The 20,448-nt window shown below is 49.0% G+C and overlaps 1 protein-coding gene across 3 annotated transcripts in view; it reads right to left on the reverse strand.

The window, feature by feature from the left end:
• The window catches only part of NBAS (NBAS subunit of NRZ tethering complex), a 291,645-nt gene that overhangs the window by 166,436 nt on the left and 104,761 nt on the right, over window positions 1-20,448 (reverse strand). For all 3 annotated transcript variants that reach the window (XM_036262542.1, XM_036262544.1, XM_036262543.1), the window contains 4 exons: window positions 13,786-13,869; window positions 8,530-8,683; window positions 2,040-2,225; window positions 380-553 (listed from right to left, as the gene is read on the reverse strand). In XM_036262542.1, coding sequence (XP_036118435.1) covers window positions 380-553; window positions 2,040-2,225; window positions 8,530-8,683; window positions 13,786-13,869 — 598 coding nt within the window. The remainder of the gene's footprint in view (window positions 1-379; window positions 554-2,039; window positions 2,226-8,529; window positions 8,684-13,785; window positions 13,870-20,448) is intronic.

The raw sequence follows: 20,448 nt of genomic DNA on the forward strand, positions 1-20,448 counted from the left end.
ATCCTCAAGTGAGGATTAAAAAGAAATCTACCCCCTAAGATTGGCACACGGATTGAATTGTCACACTTGCAGCACACCTGCTGATACAAGAATTCAGTACCTATCAACTGTTAGTCTTTTGGGAATCGCCCATTTCCAACATATAATAGCCAACAAACCTGGGTGGAAATCAGTTAAAATAAACACAATTTTATGAACTTCCAAAACAATTTTGGACCGAACTACTGAAACATTTTTAAAAAATTAAATGACGACCATTTCCTTTTCTATTTAAAGGAAAATTATTTGCAAAGCCTATTATTTAAAAATTAGTGAATAAAACCTAATTCTGTAGAGGAAACAACGCAGAGATGTTCAGGATGTTAGCGTGTCTACTTACGTCTGGTTTGGAATGCTGAAATATCTTCAGGGGAAGTGTTAAGTCTCCTTTAGCTAAAGTTACCAAGTATTCTTTTAATAGCTCCTGAGCCACACCAGGAGACTGCTTCTCACAACGATGAAGAAAGGGAACCATCCACTGGTAGGCACTTGTCACGTACTTGTCCTCAGAACACTGAAAATAGAATTTAAAAATAAACACACATTAAGTTAAATTAAATACCTGTGTATACCAGACTAAAGTTCCAGAACTCCCAGGAAATCAGACTGAGGTGCCAGTGGAACCCCAATGCTCTAGAACAGACACTCGGCTTCACCCCCTGCCCCCCGAGGCTGGAAGGGCCACTGCACTCGGGTCCCTCACCACCAGGCCAGCGCGGAAGACTGGAGGCCTACGGCTGAGGCAGGAGGCCTTCCGAGCAAACGAGGTTCTGCCCCACGCATGTGTTGGGGGCAGGGCTGAAGAGAGGGAGAGACCACAGAACAGCAGAGAGTGTGGAACAGGAGGGCAGAGACGGACAGGCCCGGAGAAGCTCTGGAATGCAGCCGCCTGACAACAGTCTCACCTGTATTCTCTCCTGCCCTCGCCCTCCTCCTCTGTTTTCTTCTGCCCCTTCACACCCACCTTCACGAACCCCAAACGGTGCACACAGCTCCGCTCCTCGTCCCTGAAACCACACGACCCCCTCTGTCCCCAGATGCACTCCACCCCTCAGGAGGAGGCTTGCGGCAGCACGGATCACGTCCGCGGGCAGAGGGTCAGAGAGCTGGTGAAAGAAAGGGACGGCGGGCGGAGGGAGACGGAGAGAAGGCTTGATGAGAGGGAGGGACACGGTGAGAGAGGGATGAGAACGGGAAAGGAGAGAACAAGGAAGCACAGGGGAGCGCCCAGCCTCAGGGTGCGGCCTGCGGACCATCAACAGGCTGGGGTTGTGCAGGAGGCAACCATGACAATGTTTCTCTCTCCCCCCCTTCCACTTTATATGAAAATGAATGAATGAGGATTAATAACAACAAAGCACCGGAGAGGAACAGAAGAGTGAGGGAGCAAGGGGATCCCATCAGGCGCTGTGACCCCCCCTTCCTGCCCATTCACACAGGCTGCCGGACAGCAAGACCAAAAGGCTCCTGGGCACCTCCTCAGCCCATCACTCCTGAGTCAGAGCCGGCTCTCTGCTCTGTGGGCTTAGCAGGAGCCAGATCCTAACTTTAGCAATGTACTTTCTCCCCAGGATGAACCAAAAAAATCTAAGAAAACAGGCAAATTCCCCTGAACATACTAACGCTGAAGCCAAGTTTCCTTCCCACACCCGCGCAGCCCTCCAGACTCCAGAGCCTGGTTTTCAGACCCTGAGATATATCCGTCGTCGTGAATTTTAACAGCGAAGGGCTGGAGCATGACGAGAATGAGCTGGTTTAGCAGCACGCCGAGCCGGACGGGAAGAGAGCTGCACGTGGACGCGGTGAATGAAGGGCGGGCAGGGTACAGAACCGCGGAAGAGTTCAGTAGCCTACCCTGAAAACTGAGTACAGTTTTAAGAAAGCCAGAAAACCTTCCTTAATTTACTAAGTTCTCAGGTTTGGAGGACATTCCATCTGTGGCTTTGAGGCACTCATTAATCAAAGGAACATTTGTAAAGGACTGTTAAAGTAAAACCTACACTATCCATCAGCAATCTCAGTTTTTCAATGTCTTTCATCTGCTGGAGTTCCTTCAAGGTCAGGGTGAGGTCACACCCGGCTTCATAGACCAGAGCTTCCAGGGTCACCAAGTTGTCGCACAGAACCAGCAAGCCGGGGATGTGCCGCTCCATCCCGAGCCGAACCAGCGACAAGGCACAGTCGACCTGAAACAGAGAGGCGACAGTGAGCGTGAGGCTGGCAGCTGGCCACACGTCCTCCAGTAAAAACCTCTGCACAGAATCCAGTTCTCGTCACCAATTTACATACGACCGCATCAGCAACATACATTTCAGTACAAAACTTTAGAGTTATTTATTAAATATATCAGATCATACTGTTTCAAAAGAATCGTACAATCAGCAAGAGATGCTGAAGGCAAAGATGGTGAGAGAATCAACCACCTTAAATTCACAGACCGTGAGTGTGCAGAGCAGTCTCGCGGATACCTGTCTGTCTGATTCTGACAACATTACTGGCAGGGGAAACGCCAAGTCGATCCCACGTCCCTGCACCGGTCTGCTCCGAAAACCCGTTCGCTGCCACACTCGTCCCAGTTCCTTCCCTCCGTGTGCCTTGTCGGGAAGGCAGTCGAGAAAAACTGCTGAGTGACAAACTGACACACACGTTCTTGCCTCCATTCGAGTATGAAGACGCCTAGACCAAATGAAGAAGGACCTCCGTATAGGTGCTCAGGAGACAGAGTCCGACTCTACTGTTTGATCAGATGCAGAGGGACAGATTCTGGTGGACGGCGCGGTGTCACGCGGCCTGAGCCCAAAGCCCCTCTCCTCCTGCTTCCGACCCCTCCCAGACGGACAGGTTCAGTGAGGCGACTGAGCGAGCACCATTCCAGGGATGGGAGATGACACCGCTAAGACGAGGCCCCTCCCTCAGAAGAGCCACCGGAGAAGCGGTGGCAGGGAGGAGGGGCCAAGTCCTGCGGAGGACTAGGACCTCTAAACAGAGGGCACACCCCGAGGGCGACGCAGCTCGCCGAGGATCAGGGGCAGCAGCAGGCGAAGGGAGAGGCGTGAGAGAGCAGGGACGGCCCACGATGCGCTGTGACAGCCACAGCAGGTGTGACCGGAAGCGAGGACGCGTGGCTGGCGTGGGGGAGGGGCCGGACGGTGACGGGCCCTTGTCTGCTGAGCCGAGCCGAGCCGGCTCCCGAACCACAGCGCTGACAGGCTGTTCCGCTGCGCGTGTCATCGGTTTACACGCTGGGAAGAATGCTTGGTAAGAACTTATGGACGATGATTTGGGGGTGAGCCGGACTGAAAACGGGCCACAAAATTAGGGGAACTGCAGGCATGGGCTTTAGAGGATTCGCTGTGTGACAAGCGTGGTGCCCAGGGATGGCAATATTTAAGGGACAAGCCCAAGGACAGGAACCACGAGGAGGCGGCGAAAATGAATGGCTGAGACAAAGACAAGACAAGACGCAAAACGGAGCACAGAAGCCTCCCCAGAAGAGCCTGTGGCAGAGGCAGTGGTGAAGGGCCATCTGGTGAACAAAGGCTGGGAGCCGGCTCTGGGGGCGCTGGGAGCTGGCACTTCGGCAGAGGCAGTGGAGAAGGGCCATCTGGTGAACAGAGGCAGGGAGCCGGCTCTGGGGGCGCTGGGAGCCGGCGCTTCGGCAGAGGCAGTGGTGGAGGGTCATCTGGTAAACAGAGGCAGGGAGCCGGCTCTGGGGGCGCTGGGAGCCGGCGCTTCGGCAGAGGCAGTGGAGAAGGGCCATCTGGTGAACAGAGGCAGGGAGCCGGCTCTGGGGGCGCTGGGAGCCGGCGCTTCGGCAGAGGCAGTGGTGAAGGGCCATCTGGTGAACAAAGGCTGGGAGCCGGCTCTGGGCGCTGGGAGCCGGCGCTTCGGCAGAGGCAGTGGTGAAGGGCCATCTGGTGAACAGAGGCAGGGAGCCGGCTCTGGGGGCGCTGGGAGCCGGCGCTTCGGCAGAGGCAGTGGTGAAGGGCCATCTGGTGAACAAAGGCTGGGAGCCGGCTCTGGGGGCGCTGGGAGCCGGCGCTTCGGCACAGGCAGTGGTGAAGGGCCATCTGGTGAACAGAGGCAGGGAGCCGGCTCTGGACGCTGGGAGCTGGCACTTCGGCAGAGGCAGTGGTGAAGGGTCATCTGGTGAACAGAGGCAGGGAGCCGGCTCTGGGCGCTGGGAGCCGGCACTTCTGCAAAGGCAGTGGTGAAGGGCCATCTGGTGAACAGAGGCAGGGAGCCGGCTCTGGGCGCTGGGAGCCGGCGCTTCGGCAGAGGCAGTGGTGGAGGGTCATCTGGTGAACAGAGGCAGGGAGCCGGCTCTGGGGGCGCTGGGAGCCGGCGCTGCGGCAGAGGCAGTGGTGAAGGGCCATCTGGTGAACAGAGGCAGGGAGCCGGCTCTGGACGCTGGGAGCTGGCACTTCGGCAGAGGCAGTGGAGAAGGGCCATCTGGTGAACAGAGGCAGGGAGCCGGCTCTGGGGGCGCTGGGAGCTGGCACTTCGGCAGAGGCAGTGGAGAAGGGCCATCTGGTGAACAGAGGCAGGGAGCCGGCTCTGGGGGCGCTGGGAGCCGGCGCTTCGGCAGAGGCAGTGGTGAAGGGCCATCTGGTGAACAAAGGCTGGGAGCCGGCTCTGGGGGCGCTGGGAGCCGGCGCTTCGGCACAGGCAGTGGTGAAGGGCCATCTGGTGAACAGAGGCAGGGAGCCGGCTCTGGACGCTGGGAGCTGGCACTTCGGCAGAGGCAGTGGTGAAGGGTCATCTGGTGAACAGAGGCAGGGAGCCGGCTCTGGGGGCGCTGGGAGCTGGCACTTCGGCAGAGGCAGTGGAGAAGGGCCATCTGGTGAACAGAGGCAGGGAGCCGGCTCTGGGCGCTGGGAGCCGGCGCTTCGGCAGAGGCAGTGGTGAAGGGCCATCTGGTTAAACAAAGGCAGGGAGCCGGCTCTGGGGGCGCTGGGAGTCGGCGCTTCGGCAAAGGCAGTGGTGAAGGGCCATCTGGTGAACAGAGGCAGGGAGCCGGCTCTGGGCGCTGGGAGCCGGCACTTCGGCAAAGGCAGTGGTGAAGGGCCATCTGGTGAACAGAGGCAGGGAGCCGGCTCTGGGCGCTGGGAGCCGGCGCTTCGGCAGAGGCAGTGGTGAAGGGCCATCTGGTGAACAGAGGCAGGGAGCCGGCTCTGGGCGCTGGGAGCCGGCGCTTCGGCAGAGGCAGTGGTGAAGGGCCATCTGGTGAACAGAGGCAGGGAGCCGGCTCTGGGGGCGCTGGGAGCCGGCGCTTCGGCAGAGGCAGTGGTGAAGGGCCATCTGGTGAACAGAGGCAGGGAGCCAGCTCTGGGGGCGCACAGAGTGGCAGGAGCAGCCCGCCTCCAGGGGGACCGGGGACACTGAGAAAGCGACGACAGAGAGCTGAGCGCCCGCGCTGAACTGTGGTGGAAAGAAGGCAGCTAAGGCAGAAGGCAGGGCGAACATGGCTCAATTTTCTTTATGTATGAAATAAGATTGATTTGAACTTTATATCAAAAAAAAAAAAAAGGGAAAGCAGTCGACAGAGCTGACGATACGGAAGACAGAGTAGATGGCTGGGCGGGTGGGCGGGTGGGCTCGGAGCACAGGGGAAGAAAGTAGCTTGAGGACAAGGAGACAGACCACGTCTTCAGGGAAAAGCTGGAAAAAGTAGGAGCAAATGGAACTGAGCTCTCCAGTTTCCCAATGAGACACAGAACAAAATCATTGCTGAGGACGAGGAAGGAGGCGGTGGGTGTGAGAAGTGGGGGGGAGGGGAGTAGCCATGTTCAAGATCCACCCTTCAGAGCCCCAGGGACGGACAGGTGCAGATGAAATGAAAAAAGAAACACACTTTCCGTTGGAGAGTGGGACAAACAAGCACGGAGGGGACTGTAGGCAGGTAAGGCACGAGGCAAACAGATCCAAGTGCTCACCTAATGCCTAGTCATGGAGATGTAACTCGTGTCTGAGAGGACCCATCTCCCTGTACATCAGTTTACAAAAATGCTCTCTCTCAGGTGAATTTTCAGAAAGCGTGAGGAAAACTCTATGCATAAAACATGTAACTCTGTGCAAGTAATAGTTTGAACACACAGCACATTAGCGGTTTGTAATACATTCACCAATTTTGTGATCCAGATTTGTCTTTCTAACATCAGCTTCGAATTTGTCGCTTTCCCAATACTTACTGAAGTCAAAATGTTTTGGAATCAAATAACTGACACCTTTAATGAATGTAGGCTCGCAGGCAACTTAAAGAATTATACCACAAACCCCAAGCCCTCACTGGACACATTTCACCACCAGACACAGTATCCTAAGCCAACAAAAATGTTTACCTGAAGGCATCCGTAGGCACTAAGGATAAAGAAGTGCCATATCAATTAAATCTTTACAATGAAAAAGGTAAAACTATGCTAGATGTCACTCTGATTGCAGCATAAGCCGCGTGAGACGTCAATACGCGAATGAAGCTAGTGAACAATACCTCTATTAGAAGTGCTTTTGAGTAAACGAGAGAGAAAAAAGAACAGCAGGCAGCTGAATGAAGCACCTCAAATCACCCCATGCATTTAAGTTTCTTCCATGTCTTTTCTTGACAGCTCCTTTCGTTTTAGCACTGAGGAATAGTCCATTGTGTTTGCACCAATGTTTATTTCCCACTGACCTACATCTTGGTTCACCGCCTGTAACAAAGGCAGCACTCAATGCAGATGTTAAAAATGGGAAACGGGGGGGGGGGTCAGAAGGGGTACACAAGAACTCTGTCCTCTCTACTCCATTTTTCTATAAACCTAAAACTCCTCTAAAAAATAGTATTAATAAAACAAACAAATAAATAAGAACATAGATAAATGTAAAAAAGCTTTTTGACCTGGTCCGGCAAACTGGTTCAAACAGAATCCTCTGGCTTGTTAGACAGAGACAGTAGTAAAGTTCACGCATTTCCTGTGAGTCACGGACACCTCCAGAACCTTAAAAGATGTCTAGATACAAGTTATACATTGACCTGTACAAAAATGTGTTCAGTGGCTCACTTGAGAGCCTTCTTCATCAGTTACTCCCGAGTGAGTTTCTCCTGCATTCGCAAAATAAAATGCCTTTGCTTAAGTGACCAGTATGAACGGGTCCTCTCCAGAGGCATGACATGGGTCTAAGACCACAGTTCCCAAGGGAAGCAGAACGGTCCACCAGGAGGCATCCAGAAAATCTGAAGAGGCATTTCTGCCCATCACGAGAACCCATGGGACACACTGACGTGAAGTGGGCGGAAGCCAGACGCCCCACAACGTAACCACCTTGTCCTGCATCCCGCCCACCTTTCGGATATCCTGAAAAACCTACTCACAACCATCAGAGTCTAGACCTCAACCTCATTTCATACTTCTACAAAATGCTTTTCTGTATGGTTTCATTTACACAGAACTTCCTGGAATGCAGCTACTATATAACCAAGGGAGGATTTCCATTGTTTTGTTAAAAAGTTTACCATGAGGTGTTCACATCCCCAAGAGCAATCTGTGGCATTTAACCCAACAACATCCACATCTGCATCTTCAGCTGTCTTATTCAAAGTGACTTCTCCCTGACTCTGCTTCCCAGTAAAGTCGGGACGAAACATTTACATATTTCATTGATCCTATATATTGCCGTGAAGTCACTATATTAACTTTTTGGAAGTGTTCTACTAATAGAATATGTCTATGATTTTCTCATCAGGTAATACGTATTATAAAATATTTGCTACTGTGGGGCTAAGACCACGTTTTCAGATTAACTTATCCTGCTCTGAGCCATTAAGGCCTGTGTAACTGCTCACTCTGCATGTGGGCTCTGTGACAACTCTTACACAGGGACCTGGCGCTGGCTCTGTCACTCTCACCCCTGTGGACCTCAGGTTGTCTACCTACAGAACAGAAAATCAGACTAGATCATCTCCGGAGACTCTTCACCATGATAGTTCCAGATTCTAAACACTTTCTATAGTCCTTAGCCATCTCCAAAAACTTAGAAAGTCAATCATGAATATTCTTGGCCATCCCCCCAAAAGTGTGATCTATAATATTCCCATCAGCTCCAGAAAATAATTCCCCTTCAATGCTAGGAACACTACAAACAGGCACCAGACTGAGCAGAATCTTAGGAAGGCTACCAGACGGAGAAGGGGCCAGAAACACTGCAGAGAAAGGTAAACAAGGGGCACCTGCTCCTCCCACAGCACCGGACTCAGACCCTCTGAGACACTCTTCCCATCAGCTGAAAACTGGACGGTGGGACAGATGCCCAAACCCCAGACTGCAAGTGGAAAGAAAGATCGCCCACTGGCCAGACCCTGAACCAGGTTTCTAAGTGCCCTCGGCACTGTGCTCAGATTCGCCCACTGCTCCCTCCAGCTGCAGACGAGAGCTTACACTTGCAGGGCACCCATTAGACCGCCACGCTCCTCCTGGGTACGGCCTTTGTTCTCCCGGCCTGTCCGGTCCTCACCTGTCCAGCATAGTGCTCTATCTCCTCTGCTCGGCTCTGGTACCAGTCCATGGCCGTCTCCACCGCGAGCTCGGTGGTCTTGTACCTCAGTAACGTGGGCTGTGCGGCGTACAAGAATTCACTTTCATCTGGCAGGTTCGGCTCAACCACCATTCTGTAAAACACAAAACGAACAATTAATAACTGATTGGAATGCTGGGAAAAATTACAATTTGGGGATTTGGGGGGGGGACCGGTTACAGAGATAAGAAATGTGTGTGTGTGTGTGTGTGTGTGTGTGTGTGTTTCCCTATATGTGCATGCACACTTATAAGATAAATGGGACATTTTGGAGATGCTTAATTTATTTTCCTGTTAGTTTTCCCAATTTAAAAAATTAGAACAGCCCTGGCCAGTTTGGCTCAGCAGGTTTAATCCTCAGCCCCGGTCAGCGTCCTGTGGAAGACAATAAATTGATGTGTCTCTCTCACACCGATGTTTCTCTCTTTCTCTCTCTCTCCCCCTCCCTCCTTTCCACTCTATCTAAAAACCAATGGAGAAATATCCTCAGGGGAGGATTCAGAACAACAGAAAAACAGAATAGACAATAAATCAAAACAACTATGCCACAAATCTATCAATAAGTATTAGCAAAATGAAAACCACCCTGAATGCTTTCACAAAATGCACATGGCCAGGTGCCTGGCACAGGCCTACTAACTCAGAATGCCCTGTGATGGCCAGCCAGCCAGCCGAGTTTTGAAAAAACACCCCCAGGTGATTTGGATGCAAATATAAATTAAGAAGCCCTTGTTTTCTATATTCATAACAATAAAAGAAAATATGCCTTATTTATATTAATATACCTTTAGTAGGTGTTAGCAATACACTACTACATTGGCATGTGCAAAATGATTGACTTGACACAACTCACCATCAGAAGGGAAAAGAAACATCTAGAACAGCGGTTCTCAACCTGTGGGTCGTGACCTCTCTAGGGGTCGAACAACCTTTCACAGGGGTCGCCTAAGACCATCGGAAAACACATATTTCAGATGGTGATTCATAACAGTAGCAAAATTACAGTTATGAAGTAGCAACGAAAATAATTTTATGGTTGGGGGTCACCACAACACGAGGAGCTATATTACAGTTTGCGGCACTAGAAAGGTTGAGAACCACTGATCTGAGAGAATGTACACTGAAATAACATCACAGAGATCAAAAATTGTGGCCTTCCATGGCTAAGGACTAAGTAAGAAAAACAATGACTTAACCCAAGACATTTCAGAGACACACGTGAAGGGGCTGCCTCCCAGCAGGGACATGCGCTCGTCTAGAACGACAGGTGCTCTAGCCTGGAGTCAGAACTGAGGCGGAAGCACAATTCCATCGCTAAAAGCTGTGACACTGTCCAAATTAGTAAATCACAAGCCGTCTGAGACTCGTTTTACTCCTAAGAGAAATGGGAATAATATCTGAAATAATATAAATAAAGTACACAGGGAACATTAGCTGGCCCAGGGCAGGTGCCTAGTTTTTATTTATAGGTATTATTTTTATTGGCAAGATTAGTAGCTGTAATATTTGACCAGAGGCAAAGCCCATAAATACTGGGGCATCTTATCCATATGTCTAAGACAGCCTCTTATGCTTGTAATTGGTAGCCCTTGCCCAGCTGGTGTGCCTCAGTGGAATGAGCCTCGTCCCATGGACTGAGAGGTCCCGGTTCAATTCACAGTCAGGGCACATGCCTGGTTGCGGGCTCCATCCCCAGTGGGGGGTGTGCAGGAGGCAGCTGATCAATGTATCTCTCTCACATCAATGTTTCTTTCTCTCTCTCTCCCTCCCTGTCTCTCTAGAAAATCAATAAAAAAACATATTTTAAAAAATAATAATAGTAGCCTTGGCCAGTTTGGCTCAGCGGTTAGAGCGTCGGCCTGCGGTCCGGAGAGACCCGGGTTCGGTTCCCGCAAAGGGCATGTACCTCGGTTGCAGTTTGTCCCCGGCCCTGGTTGGTCGTGTGGGTGGCAGCCACTCGATGTGTCCCTTTCACGTCGATGTTTCTCTCTCTCTCTCTCTGTTCCTCTCTCTCCCTCCCACTCTACCTGAACAAAAAATGGAAAAATGTCCTCAGGTGAGAATAAAAAAAAATAATAATAATAATAATAATAGTAGCCTTGGCCAGTTTGGCTCAGCGGTTAGAGCGTCGGCCTGCGGTCCGGAGAGACCCGGGTTCGGTTCCCGCTAAGGGCATTTACTTCGGTTGCAGTTTGTCCCTGGCCCTGGTTGGTCGTGCGGGTGGCAGCCACTCGATGTGTCCCTTCACGTCGATGTTTCTCACTCTCTCTCCCTTCCTCTCTCTCCCTCCCACTCTATCTGTACAAAAAATGAAAAAATATCCTCGGGTGAGGATAAAAAAAAATAAAAATAAAAATAATAGTAGTAATTGGTAGCCCTTTACTTACCTAGTCTCACAACTGCCACTAACATTCTGACCAGCGATGTCTCCCCACAGTGGGGAAAGTCTCCTCACTCCTCTGGAAGCTTCCCTTTAAAGCTGCCCCAAGGCAGCAGGGGAATCCCCAAAGCTGCTCTGAGTTCCTTCGCTATATTTCAGCCCTCACTTCCCTCTAGCACCATTTGTGGAACCCACCTACCTGATCCTTCTGGAAACAGCTCTTCCCTTCCAGGGGGCGTACTGTCTGATCGGCTCTGCTCGAATTCCCTCCTCTGGCCCACCACTAAGTAGCAGCCCTTCCAAACACCTCGCTTCTCATTCTGTACTCGCTGGTCCCCCCTTTGACTACAAAATACAAGTCAGCACAGACATCACAACTGCCATGTTTTTACCCCGAACCCGGGCGTCACTTAGAAGCTCCAAACTCTTCCTATTTGCTTTGCAGATGTTTCGTAGGCCCTTCAAATGCCCCAAGATCAAAACGGAGTCCATGATACCTTGTCAGGTAATACACTATCTTTTCAGAAGCAGAAACCTGGGTGTATCATCGCCTACTTCTCCAGCTCATAATCTGTAAAATGCTAGCCCGCATCCTGGGGCCAATCTCACTCTGGTTCCGGATTCTTTAGCAACCTGCCTATTTTCAGTCCTTGAAGGGGGCCTGGCCCTCTGCCTCCAACATGTTCCTCCCTCTGCTACAACACTCCCACCTCCATCCGCCAGACTCCCCCTCCATCCGCCAGACTCCCCCTCCATCCGCCAGACTCCCCCTCCATCCGCCAGACTCCCCCCTCCATCCGCCAGACTCCCCCCTCCATCCGCCAGACTCCCCCTCCATCCGCCAGACTCCCCCTCCATCCGCCAGACTCCCCCTCCATCCGCCAGACTCCCCCTCCATCCGCCAGACTCCCCCCTCCATCCGCCAGACTCCCCCCTCCATCCGCCAGACTCCCCCTCCATCCGCCAGACTCCCCCTCCATCCGTCAGACTCCCCCTCCATCCGCCAGACTCCCCCTCCATCCGCCAGACTCCCCCTCCATCCGCCAGACTCCCCCCTCCATCCGCCAGACTCCCCCCTCCATACGCCAGACTCCCCCTCCATCCGCCAGACTCCCCCTCCATCCGCCAGACTCCCCCTCCATCCGCCAGACTCCCCCTCCATCCGCCAGACTCCCCCCTCCATCCGCCAGACTCCCCCCTCCATACGCCAGACTCCCCCCTCCATACGCCAGACTCCCCCCTCCATACGCCAGACTCCCCCCCCTCCATATGCCAGACTCCCCCTCCATACGCCAGACTCCCCCCTCCATCCGCCAGACTCCCCCTCCATCCGCCAGACTCCCCCCTCCATCCGCCAGACTCCCCCCTCCATCCGCCAGACTCCCCCTCCATACACCAGACTCCCCCCTCCTCTGCTACAACACTCCCCCCTCTATCCGCCAGACTCCCCCCTCCATCCCCCAGACTCATCGTCCACGGAGCCACAGCCTCTTCCTCCTTCAGCCTCAGCGTTCACATGGCTTCCCCAGGACCCCAGGAAATTCTTCCTTACACCCCCCCCCCCCAGGCCCTGGCCTTCCCTGGAAGTGCGTGGTGAATGGGCCAGGTGCCCGACCAGTGCCACCCTGTCAAAGGGCCGTCTAGTGCAGACAGAGCTGTGGGCAGCAGTGTCACCACACCTTTCCCTACAACCACGTCCGCTGGCATCAACCCCCCACCATTCTGAACTCATCCATCCCTTTAAACTCCCTGTACAATCAGTAAGGAAAGACTTCTATGAAATGTGGCTGATAAACACCATGCTTCAAGCTCCACTGTCTCCTGAAACTCCACTGAAATGACAGTAAAAAATTTTCAAAGGGGAGTTGGGGAGAGAAAGGGGGTTGAAACACTCAAGGAAGAACAGGGTACATGCGTAAAAATCAACTAAACCATAATTTTTCATCCTAGGATGTCCACAGATAATAGCCAGAACTGAAAAAACCATCCAGAAATAGCTGTACAATTATGTTATTCAGAGATACAGAGCAAATGCCAAAATAATCATCTAACAGAATCGAAGGCAGTTACTCCTGGTGAGCAGAATATAAAGGAAGGGGAACAAAGGACTATGGTTTTGGTTTCTGCTTTTCTTAAAACAACTTTGCTTTTTAAAACAATGCTTTAAACAAAGTGTCAACATTCAATGTATCATTCTCACCAAGTGCCCGGATTTGCGTCCCATCACTCCACCCCACCCTGTGCTGTGCCCATGTCCAGATCTGAGGGTTCTCTGGCTCAGTTCGCGAGCCCAAAGCTGCACCTCTGAGCTCGCACCGGACCACGTGAGGGAGCTGGCGGGCATTGACCTGGCTTCGGGGAGCAGGGTGGGGTGGCGCCCCGCTAGGCCTCACAGCCCAGCCCTCCCCCAGCCCTCCCCCAGCCCTTCTGCAGCACCGATGCCCCCACACTCTGAGGCTTTCCGGGTTAAAGCTTATAAAAAACAAAAATAAAGCTGAGTCAAGAACAAAACTGCGTGCATACCATGATAACAGCTACGAAAATATACCTATGTCAAAGACTGAGAGTGAATACCTCAAAATGAAGGAGTTGTTGTCTAAGAACCATTTTTAGAATAATCCCTTTGTAGCATTTCATACTGTTCTTTTAAAGGAATTTAACTGAGGAAAGTCAAGACTTTTTAAAAAACTTCACTCAATCTGTCAATCAAGGACTCCCATCAAGTAGTCACACAGCGCACCCTGCCATCACAGGGCCACCGAGGCCCTGCCCCGGGGGGGGGGGGGGGGGGGGGCCCTGTGCGGCCTCCCTCTTACCTGCACTCCGGTCGCTCACTCCAATCTGGATCTCGGTGTTTCCGTTCATGCCAAGGAAGGATCACCAAGGAGTCACCATTGTAACTAAAATTAAAAAAAAAAAATACAAAAGAATTTAAAATACACACCACTTCAACGACTGGCTACACAAGGAACATGTAGCTAACGACCTCTCTCACTGTTCATCTCCAAGAGCCTGTTTATGGTATGTCACATGGTACAATGATATAAATCAGATACACTATGTAAATGGAAAAGACCAAACTGCAGATCTCTCCCCTATCATAAAATGGTCCAAAAGAAAAGGAGGATTCAAAACAGAAACTTGTGGCAAGGGTACAGATAACAGTATGGTGAAGACAGGGGTGGGGTGGGGGCTGGCAAATGGGGGACAAAGAGGGAAAATGGGGAACATCTGTAATACTGCACAACAATACGAAAGAAATTAAAATAAAATTTAAAAAGAAAACATTTGGCAAGGAACTAAAGCATGGTATGGGTGTGTGTTCATTCATACTAAAACATTTATTTCATGTTCTTAATACCAACATAAATGATCGCTTGCCCTCAAAAAGCTTATGATACAACTTCTATGATTGGGAGAAGTAACCACTAGCTACATGTACATACATAAAGCACTTCAAATGTGGCTACTGATACTAAGAAAGAGAACTTCAATTAAAAAAATTTTTTTTCCTTTATTGATTATTTTTAGAGAGAGAGGAAGGGAGAGGGAGAGAGAGAGAAACATCGATGAGAGAGAACATCGACTGGATACCTCCTGCATGCCCCCCACTGGAGATTGGGCCCACAACCTGGGCATGTGCCCTGACTGGGAATCGAGCCAGTGATCTCTTGGTGCATGTGTTGATGCTCAACCACCGAGCCACACTGGCCGGGCTACAGAACTTTAATTACTTTTCATTAAAATTGAAAAAGCCACATGTGACTGATGGCTACATCTTGGAGAGCAGAGACACAGAGGACAGGAAATAGCAAGAGTATAGAAATGATTTTGCAGATTAAAAATGTCACTAAAGCCCGGCCAGTGTGGCTCAGTGGTTGAGTGTCGACCTCTGCACCAAGAGGTCACCGGTTTGATTCCCGGTCAGGGCACATGCCCAGGCTATGAGCCAAATCCCCAGTGGAGGGCATGCAGGAGGCGGCCAATCAATGTTCTCTCTCATCGATGTTTCTATCTCTCTCTCCCTCTCCCTTCCTCTCTCTAAAATCAATAAAAAAAAAATGTTTAATGTCACTAAAAGCTAACAGGGAGCATCTAAAAGATGCTGGGGGGCAGAGCTGGCTGGATAAGCAACACACGATGCAGTGCACGGAGCTGTGCTCTAGAAACCTACAGGATTCTGTTAACCCAATAAATTCAATAAAAAGGATAAGCTGTTCAAACAAGGAAATAATGTACAAGACCAAAGGGGAAGGAAGGGCAGACTGAAAGGGAAGTGATCAAACAGCACGGTAACAGGTGCATACAGCAGAGTGGAGGACCAGGCGGCGAGGGACACGGAGGCTCGGGTCTCTGAGGAGCCTGCGGCCTTTGCCACGTGACTTTCTTTCTTAAGTGAAGCACTTCAAACGTTTTTGCTAAGGTCCCTTTAAACCTCACAACCCAGGAATCCACAAATACAACGGAAAATTTTGAGTTAAGAAGAAGACAAACGTTCAAAATATATGTTTCAATTGCCTTGCTTTTATAGTTCAAGAAAATATTCTCCCTCATATGTCTGAGTATCAATAGTAGCATTTTCCTAAATTTATTGCACTTTTGTATATTATTAGGTTATGTTTTATTCTCTTATCCCACTAGGTTATCAATCACAACTTGCCAAGAAACAGTTCATAAATGTTGGAAAATTATGCTGATAAAGAGATTGGTCCTCATGTAAAAGGTAACAGGAGACCCCTAGAGGGTTTATTTATTTTTTATTATTACTATTTTTTTAATCCTTATCTGAGGATATTTTTTCCTTTTTTTTTTTATTCAGACAGAGTGAAAGGAGAGGGAGAGAGAGAGAAACATCGATGTGAGAGAGACACATCGACTGGTTGCTTCCTGCATGACCCCAACCAGAACCAGTGACAAACAACAACGGACGTACATGCCCTTGACCAGAATCGAACCCTTGACTCCTTGCTCCACGGGCCAACACTCTAACCACTGAGCCAAACTGGCCAGGGCCCCCTCAGGGATTTAAGTAGAACACAGAAGCCTGGAAGTGGGCAGCGCTGGGCACCACCGCTGCAGTATTATTACTGGTGCAGATTATCCAAAGTCAAAGTCACCCATTAGATATATACAGTAAAAATGTTATCATATAATATCTTAAAAACACAGTATTCTACCCACTTTTTAGCTAGCATATAATATCCTACCTAACTTTGTCCCAGACATAAGACATTTTGAGGCACTTGAGTTCAGATTTTTAAATTTCTGAATCACACAGATGATTATTTAGAATGAATACCACAATCACACTATTCATTTGTCACCAAATGAAAAGCTATTTTATTTTCATCCTTGTCCATAACTAGTATTTTATCACAGACCACTGCAGTAAAAAGTAAGAAAAGAACATTTGGGCACAATGATGACAATGCTTACTCTTCCAACATAAGAATAAATTACAGCAATGAACGAGGAAGTTGGAAAACACACAGACCTCATTAACGATGACTGCTTTTCTAATTAACGCAGACAGGGTTCCACCGGCTACAAAAAAGGCTTTCTAAAAGAAAGCATTTCAGCCCTGGCCGGTTTGGCTCAGCGGTTAGAGTGTCGGCCTGCGGTCCGGAGAGACCCGGGTTCGGTTCCCGCTAAGGGCACATACTTCGGTTGCAGTTTGTCCCCGGCCCTGGTTGGTCGTGCGGGTGGCAGCCACTCGATGTGTCCCTTCACGTCAATGTTTCTCTCTCTCTCCCTTCCTCTCTATCTGTACAAAAAATGGAAAAATATCCTCGGGTGAGGATAAAAAAAAAAAAAAAAAAACAAAGAAAGCATTTCAGAAAAATGTATCACAAGCCAAGATTTGTATTTTCTATACAAAGTAAGTATTAGATACAGAGTTATTACTAAAGTGATTAGCAATGGCCATGGGACCCTCAGTAAAATAATATTTATTTGGTATTTAAAGACTAGAAAGTTGCGAGACTTTATTAAGCTTCACTGAACAGAAATGGGTGAGAAAACACATCTATTTTTATCAGAACACGTGTTAAAGACAAGTTCCGTTCAAGACCCTCTCCAAAAGGTGGGCCTGAAGAATCCGAGGTTAATATAAAGTGTTTTGTTTTGTTTTTTAATTTTTCTTCTTTATTGATTTAGAGAGAGAAGAAGGGAAAGGGGGAGAGAGGGAGAGAAAGAGAGAGGCATCGATGAGAGAGAACATCGACTGGCCTGCACCACTGGGGATCAGGTCCACAACCTGGGCATGTGCCCTGACCAGGAATCAAACCAGCGACTTCTTGGTGCATGGGTTGATGTTCAACCAATGAGCCACACCAGGCAGTATAAAGTGCTTTTGCTACATTTCAAGGCACAGCACAACTAAATGTTTCTAAATGTGCTGATTACCTCATAGTATTACCAGTGATGATCAGCAACAATAATAATCTTTAACATGTACTGATTTTTTACTATGGACCACATAGGATAAAACGCTTTTAACACACAACACCTCATTTAGTCCTAATGAGACAAAGTGAGGCCTAGATTAATCTGCCCCTCCTCATACAGCTAATAAATGACAGGGCTAGGCTTGAACACGATGGGACAGCAAGAACCCGGTGCTCGCACTGTTGGCTAGCATGCAACGCTGCCTCTAGAAAGAACCCGGCGCTCGCACTGTTGGCTAGCATGCAATGCTGCCTCTAGAAAGATTCCGGCGCTTGCACTGTCGGCTAGCAGGCAACGCTGCCTCTAGAAAGAACCCGGCGCTCGCACTGTTGGCTAGCAGGCAACGCTACCTCTAGAAAGAACCCGGCGCTCGCACTGTTAGCTAGCGTGCAATGCTGCCTCTAGAAAGAACCCGGCGCTCGCACTGTTAGCTAGCGTGCAATGCTGCCTCTAGAAAGAACCCGGTGCTCGCACTGTTAGCTAGCATGCAATGCTGCCTCTAGAAAGAACCCGGTGCTCGCACTGTTAGCTAGCATGCAATGCTACCTCTAGAAAGAACCCGGCGCTCGCACTGTTAGCTAGCATGCAATGCTGCCTCTAGAAAGAACCCGGCGCTCGCACTGTTAGCTAGCAGGCAACGCTGCCTCTAGAGAGGACACGGGGACTATAATCTAGTCCCACACAAATCCATACTCAATCCTGCATCCCTGTGCTTCACACATAGGAACCACCAAGCTAGACCTGTGCGCAGGAGACAGGGCAATTTGAGCCTTCCCAAATGTAACACAAACAAGCCAGTGGGTCCATGGGCACGCATATTTAAAGGATACAGTTAAACTAAGGTGTAAAACCAATCTCAACCAGTCGGTCGGTTCCTAGTCTAATGAAACTAACTTCTACCAAATATGGCTTGATCTCGTTTTTGATCATCAACGATTATGGAAAAACAAAACAAAAAAAACCCTCTCTGCTCTTTCATTTTCTTACAGGATGTCTATCAAGCAAATTATTTTAGAATCTACTTTAAAGTTTAAATGCCTGCTATAAAAACACCACAGGTTCATGCTGCAAATAACAGCGTTTAAGAAACAAATAGGACCTCATCCCCAGCCCGAATCTCAATCTCTTGAGGGCAGAATTGTTGTTTGTTTTATCTATCACCATATCCTAGGTATCTGGAGTTTAACAGACTCTAAAATAATAGGTGTCCGTTGAATTAATTAATTGACAGCATAACAGATGTCTTTCGGGTGATCTCATGAGTATCACAAAAATGCAAGCCTGAATAGAGCAATGAAAGGGGACAGTGTGCTCATAAAAAACCGACTTGGCGAGGAGGTGCACTGATCTATATGGACTCTGCAGAGCGGAGAATGAGCAGAATGCTCTCCTAATTCACATCACTAACTGAAGGAACGGCACGCAATACAGTAATGCAGGCCATCTGGGCAGTTGGACATGTCATTATACTTGGGGAGGGGGCATGTCAGAATATATATTTCCCTAAATCTCACCACAGTTTACATTTTAAAATAATTGGTGAGTTCTGTCATTACTTTCTAAAAAAAGGCACCCACATTTCAGCTACTTATTCTTCCATAAGGTAAGCAGAATGATAGAATGCTTAATAAAATTCAGAGACAACCTTTTTCATTAATTCTGTTCACAACAAAAACATTAGTCATGCAAATGAATCGTTAGATGGGTGGAATCGGGGTTCCACAGAAAAACCTGGAAAACATGCTGTTTTGTTCTACAGAGCTGCAGGAAGTCTGGTTACACTTGGAATCTCAGATTCTATAAACACAAAGCAACAGTTACATATTTTATTTCATCTTTTTTTCTATTGTTTCCACTTTGCTTGAGAAGTCTTGAAATCTGAATGCACCTTCCCTGTTAAAAAAAAAAAAAAAGGAAGTACACGGTAAACTTAAATTATCGCTTTACCAAACAATGACTGCTTTTGCTTAATTTCAGGATTCTTTATATTAGATCCCTGTTCATTGTTTTATCCCAGTCAACTTTGCCAGTTTCACCTGAAGGTAACATTTATCTGTCAGCAGGAAAGAAATGAATATAACAATTTCTGGTTTGTTCAACTCTTCTGTCACCAATTATTTCTCACACCAAGTATACATGTTTTATTTCCAGGAAATTTTATCAGGAACAAACTTACCAAAGTTCTTTTATCCATGGTTTATGCCTTGGAAACAAAAAGCTAAATAGTGTGTTACTACTGATTGCCACCTTTCAGGCACTGGTTTTAAGATGTAGAACTGTATTTATTCTCATTATTAGCGTAGAAGAAAATGTTCTGGTTAATGAAGGACAAAAAACTAATAATAATTTGGGCCTACATTATTATTACCATCACTGAACAAGCCTCACTCAATGGGAAACCAATCCAGAAGCTAGTTATCACTCAGAATGACAAGATGGGAAAAGTATCTAAAGGCATCTTTCAGTCTCTTCTGGACCACGGAACTCAATTCCATTACTGAATTACTTAGAAAACAGAGCAGAGACTAATAAGACCTGAACCTAACCAGTATTCCCTGATGGTAACAACGTGCAAAGAGGCAAGAGCGAAAACACCTGCCTTGCGGAGGACCTGGATTCCCCTGCCCCAGGCCTGGGACCCAGCCACTCCATCGCTTCAGCAGTGCATGCTGAACAGCACCTGCCCCAAATGAAGGCGAGACCAGCACATACATTCTTGCATCCTAATCCATCATAATTAGGAGTACGCTCTTAGCCCTGGCCGGTGTAGCTCAGCTGGCCGGGCATCGTCCTGTGCATCGAAAGGTTGCCAGTTGGATTCCTAGTCTGGGCACATGCCTGGGTTTCAGGCTTGATCCCTGGTGGGGGGCGTGCAGGAGGCAGCTGATCCATGCGCTGCTCTCACATTGATGTTTCTCTCTTCCCCTCACTCTCCAAAAATCAATAAAACAATAATCTTAAAAAGATCATGAAAGCCCTGGCCAGTTTGGCTCAGCGGTTAGAGCATCAGACCACGGACCAATGAATTGCAG

The sequence above is a fragment of the Molossus molossus genome, unplaced genomic scaffold, assembly GCF_014108415.1.
Source record: "Molossus molossus isolate mMolMol1 unplaced genomic scaffold, mMolMol1.p scaffold_m16_p_15, whole genome shotgun sequence".
NCBI lineage: Eukaryota > Metazoa > Chordata > Mammalia > Chiroptera > Molossidae > Molossus > Molossus molossus.